This window comes from Corythoichthys intestinalis, chromosome 2 (assembly GCF_030265065.1).
Source record: "Corythoichthys intestinalis isolate RoL2023-P3 chromosome 2, ASM3026506v1, whole genome shotgun sequence".
Classification (NCBI taxonomy): Eukaryota; Metazoa; Chordata; class Actinopteri; order Syngnathiformes; family Syngnathidae; genus Corythoichthys; species Corythoichthys intestinalis.
Genome location: NC_080396.1, coordinates 43,592,802 through 43,603,009, shown reverse-complemented (window position 1 = coordinate 43,603,009; position 10,208 = coordinate 43,592,802). Strand labels below are relative to the sequence as shown.

Genomic DNA, 10,208 nt, shown 5'->3' with positions numbered 1-10,208 from the left:
CAAATTCTTTTGGTTTTAATATTGCAATATATATCGCAATATATTGCAACCCCAATATCGCAATGTTAGTTTTTTCCAATATACTGTTTATCCTTTAAATTTTTTTTTTTTTTTTTTTTTTTTTTTTTTTACACATTGCAAGATGGCTTTTCTTGTCCGTGCAGTCACACATGTACAAGTCTTGAATTGGAACCTATAAAATGCAACAGGGCACGTTTTGAACACTATATACATATCCAGAAGCAACCTCTGCATACCAGCGCTTGACTGCATTGAGAGGCCCAAATGGACAGATGGCCCAAGAGGAGCGCATATCATGAATTCATTACCCAAGGGACTTGAACCCCCAGCCTGCCCCCTCCTCCCTATTCAGAGCCCGCATGCAGCGGCTTATGTTCCCGCCCCTGTGACGCGCCGGGGCCACATAAATAGGAGACTGCACGGCCTCGCAGTACATTTCAGCTTCGATTTCGAACATCTCTCACAAGCACAAGCCCCCCACAATATGAGTCCCAGCATCACTTCCGACGCCAGCCAGTCTCTCACTGTCCGGTCCACAGTGGCTCAGAGGAAACAAGCCCACGAACTTAGAAAGGTAAGGAGAATTAAACAAAACATTTCTTACATTTCAATGAATTTTTTTTTGTTCTTCATTATAATTTTGAGACACCAATGCGATTTTATAACACATTTCCTCCGTCACTTCTTTCAGACTCTCAAACCACTGTTGGAGAAGAGAAGGCGTGCTCGCATTAATGATAGTCTGAGCCATTTGAAGAGTCTCATTCTTCCTCTGGTTGGAAAAGACAACGCGCGCTACAACAAACTGGAGAAAGCGGACATTCTGGAAATGACCGTCCGTTTTCTCAGAGATCTTCCAACGTCGCCTGCAAAAGGTGAGCATATGTGGCGAATTATAATGATCGTAAAAGTGCGCATTTTGCGCAAACGTGCAATCTAATGTTTTTTCTTTCCATTCAGAACCTGCAGAAAGTTACCGAGAAGGCTATAAGGCGTGTCTTGAGCGGGTCTCGGCTCTTCTCCCTCAAACCAGCCTTGACCAAGACGCGTGTCAGCGAGTCAGTGCTTTTGTGCAGCGCTCCATGTCCGCACCAGTCACCCCGTCCTGCCTCAACTGCTGCGCCCAAACCTCCAGGGCATTCCCGCACATCCAGCAGAGGCTGCTGAGCCTCAAATCCAACTTCAAATCCAGGGCCGACAGCCAGCCTCAGCCTCCTCTGCCGGTGGCTCAAAGCCATAGCGCTGCGCAACAGGTCCCGCCTGCTGTCAGTGCTGACATGTGGAGGCCCTGGTAGAGTCAATGAACACTTAGTCGATGCATTATTTATTTCATGACGAGCCACTTATAACGCATGATGTAAGAGTCGCTGCATAATTACTGTAAACCAGCAATTGTTTCATTTGCGTAAAATCCTGCACAGACCCCAAAGAAGCTGTATAGTCTGTTAGCGTATTATTATTGCAATCCTCTTTGGGGTTTCAAAGGCATGGGTTGTAGACAACACTTTTGTAAAACCCCAAGGGTTACTCAGAGTTTGAGGTTTGCACTATGGACTTCAAAGTATTTTGGTCTGTGCAAAGAATAGTTTGTAAACACTATGTGTTAAATAAATATGATGAAAGTCACACAAAAAAATGTGATCTGTGGAATTTTATGTCACAGGAAACAAAAGTCAATAAATGCATTAAAACACAACAAGTGTTTTGTTGAATTTTCTTTCCATGATGTCATAAAATGAGGATAATGAGTGAGATATAGGGGTTAGGAAAAGGCGGCAAATTCATAAAGCCACAGGTCAGCTTGAGACTATTGATGGCAAGAGCAGCTGCTCTATTGTTGCTGCATTAGGCGCCTCTCTGCATGCTTGCCGCCAAATTGGTGGGAAGAAGCACTGAGATGCATGGCTGGACATGCACAGCCCCCAAAACACACTGGAGCATGTTACAAACATGTCATCAATTTTCACATAAGGTTTTTATGATATTGGTATACTAATGTGTTATACATAAACAAACATATTGTTGGAACATTTTTGTATTAATATTGTATATATGTATTTAAATTTAGATATTTCTTTATTATTAAATTTAAAATCCAATGAGTATAATACTGGACATCAGGGCTATTTTGAACCATTTTCAGGATACGATGCTCTTGAACACTGGGTAAAATTTACACATATGTAAAGACTAACCCTGTTCAGACTATGTTAATTACTTCATGCGCAGTTGCACAAAAGCGAACCCTTTGTAATTGCTTGGTCTTCTGTGTAGTTTGGTCATGCAATGAAATCTTTATCCAAGTTGCATTACTATGCAAGCTCAGCCTGCTTAAACAAATTTCACACAATCCGAAGCAGTATACACCAAGGAAATGGTAAAAATGTACATGTGAATGAAGTATAGAAGTGCTCCCAATAGCTGCCATGCTGTACTGAAGGTGGAAAAAAACCCACATTGTTTGTGTTTTCTATTCTCAAAAGGCATTTACTCATGTGCGGTGTTGTTTTTGGCAGCCCTTTTCATTTTTGTCTCAGTCTTAGTCGTTTGGACGATAATACTTAGTAGTCTTTGCAAGGGCGTTGGTTTGCATAGGTAGGGACATACAGTAACACTATACTAACTTTTCAGGATGCTCAAATTGTCCCCACCAACTTTTAAGCAACTATATATGCATTATATAATGAGTTCAGTTACATAGGTCATTTTAGATTGTCTTCCCATATGCTTTAAGGATAGATTTGACCCTACCATTATTAAGTGAATTTTTTTCATTATGTTGAAACTTAACATTTACCCCTTTTCACTTGCTGAATGCGCCAGTCCATTTTTACCCCTCCTCGAACACACTTTTGATTGGCTGATGACTTGACCCACCCTTGACACACTCATGCACGCTCACACTCACACAGCCCAGACAGAAATACATGTCAACAACATGTTGCCACCTCCGCCCCCTTCGAAGGAGGGGATATCGGAATTTTTTTTCAGATAACATCAGCCACTGTAAGTAATTTAAAAAGACACCAATTTTGTGGAGGTGGGAAACACACCACTAATTTTGCTACTGTAGGTCGGACCTGCATCAGAGTTAGCATAAAAAACTGTGAACTTGCTAACATGCAAAACTCGAGTAGGAAGCTGTTTGAGAGAAGTGTCCTTCTGTGTGGGTTTTTACTGTTAACATTAATTAAACTGTAAGAAATGTGGTGAACTCTGCTCGAAACTAAAGAACTAGAAAAACGTGAGCAAGAAGCTGCTTAGAGAGAGAGGGGTGCTGCATAACCTCACAACATAATCATTATTAACAATGTAAAAAAAAAATAAAATTTTTTTTATTTTTTGCCGCGAGCTAACCACACTAGCGTTGCAATCGGCAGGTCGATCGTGATCGAAGTAATTCACCCCTAAAATAGCATATCAATTAATTAGGTTCATATTTGTGAGAAATGTAGCCCTGACCCCTGTTCACCAAATCTGTTTGGTCTTATTAATGTCCCATCATGAGCAAAAAGTGTCACGTCTCGGAAGTCTTGTTAATGTTTTGTGTTGATTCATGTCATTCTTTTATTTTGGTACTGGCATGCCTCCTAGAGTTAACTTTACTTCCTGCCCTTGCCAATCAGGCTGATCGCGTCCACCTGTCATCCTCTGTATAAATAGCCTGCTTCCAAACTTACCCAGTGTCGGTTTGTCTGCTATCCTGCCACGTCCTACGCCACGTCCTTGTGTAAGCCCCTTTTTTGAGAACGATTCATGTTTTTGAACCAATGCCTTTTTGTTTCTAGTGAACGATACTCAGTTGTTTGAGGTCCAGCTGTTGCTGTGAATTTTTGTTGATTAATATCCAGCTGTTGCTGTGAATTTTTGTTGATTAATGTCCAGCCGTTGCTGTGAATTTTTGTTATCTTCCCTTTTTGAACTTTATGAACTGGAAAATAAATCTTTGTTTGGATTGAACTGTCGAGCATTTGGGTCCTTTAGTGCATCCTTGTCAAAAAGTGTACATGCATGTTATCGTCCCTACCCATATTGAGACCAAAGCTATACCCTTGAGTCTTTGTCATATTTGAGTCGTTTCAAAATGTGTTTGTCTTCGTCAGGTTTTTGTTGACGAAAACTAATGTTGTCTATTTCTAATGGACGTTTAGTTAATGTTTTCATCAGTATAATTCAAAAGTTTTACTCCAAAAATAAATAAATAAATAAAGGTTTCAAACTATGTGCCCTGCAATTGGCTGGCAACCAATTCAGGGTATACCCCGCCTCCTGCCCATAGTTAGATGGGACAGGCTCCAGCACCTCCACAACCCTCGTGACGATAAGCGGCATGGCCAGTGAATGAAAAAACAAAGGGTTTCCAACTATTTCAAATGAACATTGATGGACGAACACATATTGTAGCATTTACACATGAGTGACACAACGACACACTGCTACGATGCATGCCAAATACAGACAAAAATATCACACATTGTGAACATGTGACAGAAACTATGGCGTGTTTTCGTTCTTGTCAGAAGAAAATTGGCATTCGTCTCGTTATGTTTTAGTGTCCAGAGACAGGTTTTTAGCTCGTTATCGTCATGAAAATATGGTTAATTGACAAAATATTTTCGTTTACAACACTGCTCATGTGAACAAAATGAAACAAACAAACAAACAAAAAACTATAATCAAGAATCATCAACGATGAATTGAATGAGAAGAAAGAGTCACAAAAGCCTACTGATAAGTTTAGCTGTAGTGAGCCTTTTGCCTAAGGTTAGCTGGAATAGACTCCAGCAACCCAGGACCATGACCAGGTTAGGATATGAACATAACCCTGGGGGGAAAAGGCACCATACACTATCAACAAACCTAGTATAACTGTGTGATAGGGTTGATTGATCGTGGTTCGGGAATACTTTACTTTCAGAGAGCTGGGAGCTATGCGATGATTAGAAAAAAAAGTTTTTTAAAACAATTTGCAAGACATTTTTATACCGCCTGTCTGCATATTGAAGCCTACCAGAAAATGAATTTTTCAGCAGGACAACAAGAAACACAGAAGTAAATCAATAACTAAAATAGTTTCAACAGATCGACTACTCTGTCCATCAGAACCTTTCGGGAATCAGATCCTGCAAAAAAAAAAAACAAAAAACAAAAAAAAAACGCGGTGGTGAGTTGGCTCCGATGGTGAGGAAAGATGCTGGTCTAGCCCGTCAGACCCAAATGTTTTGCAAGGGTCTGCTGGGAACACCTGGTAGAGTCCCGTGAGAGAAGAGCTTCGACTTCCACCCCTGGCAGAGCTTTGCCCATGTCTGGGGACAGACGGGGGCCTTGAGTCAAAGTGCACCATATTCTATACCTTCAATACTGAAGTGGCCGATCAGAGCTGTGGCCATAAAGTGGCCGTTGCCTCTCGTGGCGGCAATCCCAGAACTCGTTGGTGGAGACTGGCAGTAAGGATTGCCGTCAAGATGAAGAAGCCCTATTGGACCTTTTTGGCCTGAGGGACTTCAAAGGCAGCTGATGGGTACCAGCTGGTAGTCACTCAGACAAAAATCAAGGCATGGGAGGAGTTTGGCGAGGCCATGCAGATCGATTTCCAGATGGCTTCGAAAAAATTCGGGTCCATCGCCTGACGTCACAGGAGTGCACCATCAACACTGTACATAGTGGAGATGGGGTGCTACTGACCTTGACTCAGGATGTTGTGAGTCAGTGGGCTGAAAAATTCAAAGACTTCCTCAACTTGACATTTACACCTTCTAATAAGGATGCAGACTCTAGGGACTCTGAGGCGGGCTTTCTAATCTCTGGGATTGATGTGATTGAGGTGGTTAAAAAGCTCCTTAGTGGCAAGGCAAGATTTGCCTCTGAGTTCCCAAAGGCTCTGGATGTTTTGGGGTTGTCTTGGCTGACATGCCTCTGCAACAGCATGTGGACATTGGGGACGGTGCTTCTAGATTGGCAGACTGTCAGGGATGAGGTCCTTCCCCGGTTGGAGGAGTTGAAGAATTTTGGGGTCTTGTCCACGAGTAAGGGAAGAATGGAACGTGAGTGTATCAGGCGGATCGCTGCTGCATCTGCAGTGATGTGGATTTTGTATCGGTTTGTCTCGGTAAAGAAGGAGCTGAGCTAAAAGGCTAGGCTCTCTATTTACAATTTCCTTACCTCACTTAGGGTTATGAACTGTGGGTTGTGACCATCCTGATTAGGATGCCCCCTGGATACTTTTCCAGGGAGAGCGATGTCTGGGCTGTCCTACTGAAGCTGCTGCCACTGTATAAAACAGTAGAAGGTGATTTGGTATGATTGTCATTTGCTTTTATTATTTAGACAAAACAGTGAAAAATATATAAATTTGCATGATAGCTTGGAAGTGTATCGCTTTGACTTAAGCCTGTCACACATTGAGAGCCATGGGGAAAAATTAGTAAACTATCGTTCAGTGTTTCATGCTCAACAATTAATTTTGATGAGTTGCCAGCACCCGGCCACTGGTTTTGCTGCCATACAAAGTCTGTATTACAAACATGAATACAAGAGCTTTAACGCACCCAAAACAAATCTACATCCAGGGTTTAATCGAGAGCTGCTAGACCCAACCATACCTGTGTATAGTGAACAAAGTGTGCAGTCTCTATGCAAATGCACAGGTGCAGTCAGCGAATGGAACAAGGAATAAATGCCAATAAAATATCCGCTCTTTCCTGTATTCACACCTGTTTCAATGTCATTGTCAGTCGCGTAATAAAAAGGTGTCGGTAAAAAAAGCTAAGGTTATGCTAAGGTCGGCTCGTTTTTTTCATCTTTTTCAGCCCTCGACACCCAAGCCATCTCTTTAACTGAACATTTTTATGTGCTTCCACATCTTTGCAAGTGAATTTGGCACCAGGGACATCATTTTTGGAAAGAATTGGTAGGTTTAGCTTTGTAAACATCTCCTTCGTACACGATTTCCGTTCATTTCCTATTGGGGAAAAACGGTGGTGTCTCCTCCCTTAGAAACAGTAGCTAACGTCATGAATATTAATGACCGGAAGTGACGTGTTGCTTGCAGTACACCATTGCGGTGCTTTCATCTCCGCACCGTAGTGTGGCGTGGACCGGCAATTAACGTGGCTGGTTGTCGTCGATTCGTCCAGTGCTTACTTCGGAGAGGTGGCGATGTGTAAAAAAACACAGTGACGCGTTGGATGGCTTTTTGCTGGAGACTTTCATTCACAAAGCAAAAACCAGTGGGGGACACAGCCACTTATTTTCAAGTTTTGATATTCTATACAATATGCATTTATATTTTAGTTAATTGATAGATAATATTGGTAGTTATTCGATTTCAATGTATGTCCATGTTGTTTTCTGTGGAGTAAAAATTACAGCTCTGTTGGATATAAAAATTCGGATATGCGTCATTAATCTCGGTGCGGCACACTGATTGACAAGAAAATTTAAAATTGGCACTCCACACCAAAAAGGTTGCTGACCCCTGGACAAGAACATCACAGCAAAACAATGTCTGCTACTTTCAACGAGAACAATTTGAATAACAGATGCCCTGCAAGGTGAATTTCAAAGCAATAGGGGCTTTTGAGTTCTAACATACAAGAAGCTATAATCTATCAATTTTTATTACACAGTCCAGGGGCAGGCTCAAGAGGTCACTCACTTTGTCCATCCATCCATCCATCCATCCATCCATCCATCCATCCATCCATCCATCCATCCATCCATCCATCCATCCATCCATCCATCCATCCATCCATCCATCCATCCATCCATCCATCCATCCATCCATCCATCCATCCATCCATCTTCTCCCACTTATCCGAGGTCGCCCATTAAAGAAAAGTGCAATGTATTGAAAGACCTGGTTCGCTCACTCCAATTCACTTGAATGTACAGTGTACCCTCATGTACATTTTGGTCACAAACTTGATATTTCATCTGGTACATATGAAATTAGAAGCATAATAAATGTATTTTATATGCACTCTACTGAAATTCTTGGCGGCTGGCTGCTCGTCCAAACCATGGAAACTATATTAAGAGTGTGTTAAAGTCGATTGGCTGGTTGCTACTAGTGTTGCACTGATACCATTTTTTTGGCCCCGATACTGATACCTGGCTGTGCAGTATCAGCCGATACCGATGCCATACCATTACTACTTTGTTTGAAACATATACAGTATACTGTATGTCCAGCCCCCTTTCTCTTGTTAGCAGTTGCTGCTGTTGTAGCCTCAAACTCTTTGTGTTCGTTCACGTTTTGTCTTCAAATGTTTTATCAGGTTCGAGGTATGGAAACTGGCCGATTTAACTCCACCTCTCGAAACTTTCAGGCCGCAAATCTTGCATGCTCCCATCGTACTCGATGGAGATTATAAACTGAAATATTTCCAGACCGCCGACATTTTCTTCTCGTAGTTTATTTTTTCCTACATATGAAAAAGCTCTCATTCGTCTAGAGCAGGCCAATAGCGATAGGTGCTTGGCATGCAAAGTGATCACGTGTCATCATACAACAGAGAGTGTAGTGAGCTTCAGGAGAAAAAAAGGCTGCGGTCAAGTGGACCGGTAAATGGTATCGGTGCCCTCTTTGTCAGCCACCCCTGCCGATACTCGTATCGGTATCGGCACATCTTTGGTTGCTACACTGCACAAATGCGATGTACATTTTGATGTTGCCAGTTGATTCATCATTCATGAAAACAGCAGTCAAACTCAGAACACTGTATTACAGTCCAGGATTTGATTGCATCGTTCAGTGTGCACCAAGCCTAATCTTCAGGAAAAAAAAAAATCTTACTCAGTTTCCAAATTGGCAATTTGGTTTACTTTTTTGCTACATCACCTTCTACTTTACACACCGAATGTCTTCAAGATGAACATTTTTTTTTTTTTAAATCCTTGTTGAATTGTTCCAAATACCCAATCGTTAAAAAAATGTTAACCTTTAACATTGAAGGGTATAGTGAAGGTACAAAAGAATAAATACTTGCATGCAGTTTTAACCAGACATTTTGTTGTCTCACAGAAAAATTACAATTAATCACTGACCAAGGTATCTCTTTATACTTAATAAAAGATTATGTAAGGTTATATAATTAACATTTTATATGGGCAAAAGGACATATACTGTACTAGTATATATTTTTTAACAAACAAGCAAAGAAGTTTCTGCTGGTTAACTAGTACTATTTGATGGTTGTTTATCTTTTTAGTCTGTTGTGCAATCATGTTTTTTAACCTGTGACATTCAGGCTGTACCTGCATACATGTGTTGTGTTGTGCTATTAACCTTTTATATACAGTACAACACTTATTTTTAAGGTACATTAGAATCATAATATTCAAATTACACACCCAGAGATTTTCTTATTTAGTTAAATCTGAAATTTAATTGATCGGTTTCTCGTTTATCATTCCTTATTCATTATTTAACGACCGGGGTTAGCTTTGTAGACAACACAAGGGACACAAAACCAGCAAGACTGACAAAAATCAACCTCCTCTCCCCCTCCATGATCCCAAAACCTGCAGCATTCATGTGACTCTTAATTCCTGTGAAGTGCTGGGACCTTGATAGACAAAGGCTCCCTGTTATCCAGCCTGCACAGATGGGTTACAGACGCTCAATTTACTTGAAAAGACAAAAGGGACTCTAACTGACGATGTTGAATGGGAGGAGAGGTGGGACCCTGCTATACAACCCCCCCTAGAAAAAACTCAAACCCCCTCCACTCCTTTACCCTCCATTAATCTCTCCATCCCAGCGGGATAGCAAGGGGCGCGTGCAGCAAGTGTGCCTCTTAAAGTGCTTGTCTTTGCATCGTGGTGATGGGACCTTCTCAGAAATGCAATCTAACTTTTCCTCGTAACAGAACTGACTGAGCCAGAGTTTTTACTCTCACATGGATTGTAGGCATATTCCACTTAAGGATGAACCAAACTTGTGCAAATTAGAATTCTATTGCTGATACCTCGGCCAATTTTTTTACAGGACACATGATAAATTGTCCATGTGTCCTATTTTAAAATTATGTCATCATACACCATACAATTTCGGATCCAGTCGATTTGCTCCATTGAATGCCTCCCGAATCGTAGTACTTAAAAACATTTTTTTTTTTTTTTTTTTTTTGCAGCTTGCATGTGACAATCAAGTATTGACAGACCATGCGCTGGATCATCCTTTA

The 10,208-nt window shown here is 41.2% G+C and overlaps 1 protein-coding gene across 1 annotated transcript; it reads left to right on the top strand.

Annotated features, from left to right (window-relative positions):
• The first annotated feature begins 505 nt into the window (after nt 1-505).
• hes2.1 (hes family bHLH transcription factor 2, tandem duplicate 1) lies at nt 506-1,316 on the top strand. Its single transcript, XM_057830321.1, has 3 exons — nt 506-595; nt 713-896; nt 982-1,316. Exons 1-3 carry the CDS (start codon nt 506-508, stop codon nt 1,314-1,316), a joined length of 609 nt encoding a protein of 202 aa, XP_057686304.1.
• The last annotated feature ends 8,892 nt before the right edge of the window (nt 1,317-10,208 follow it).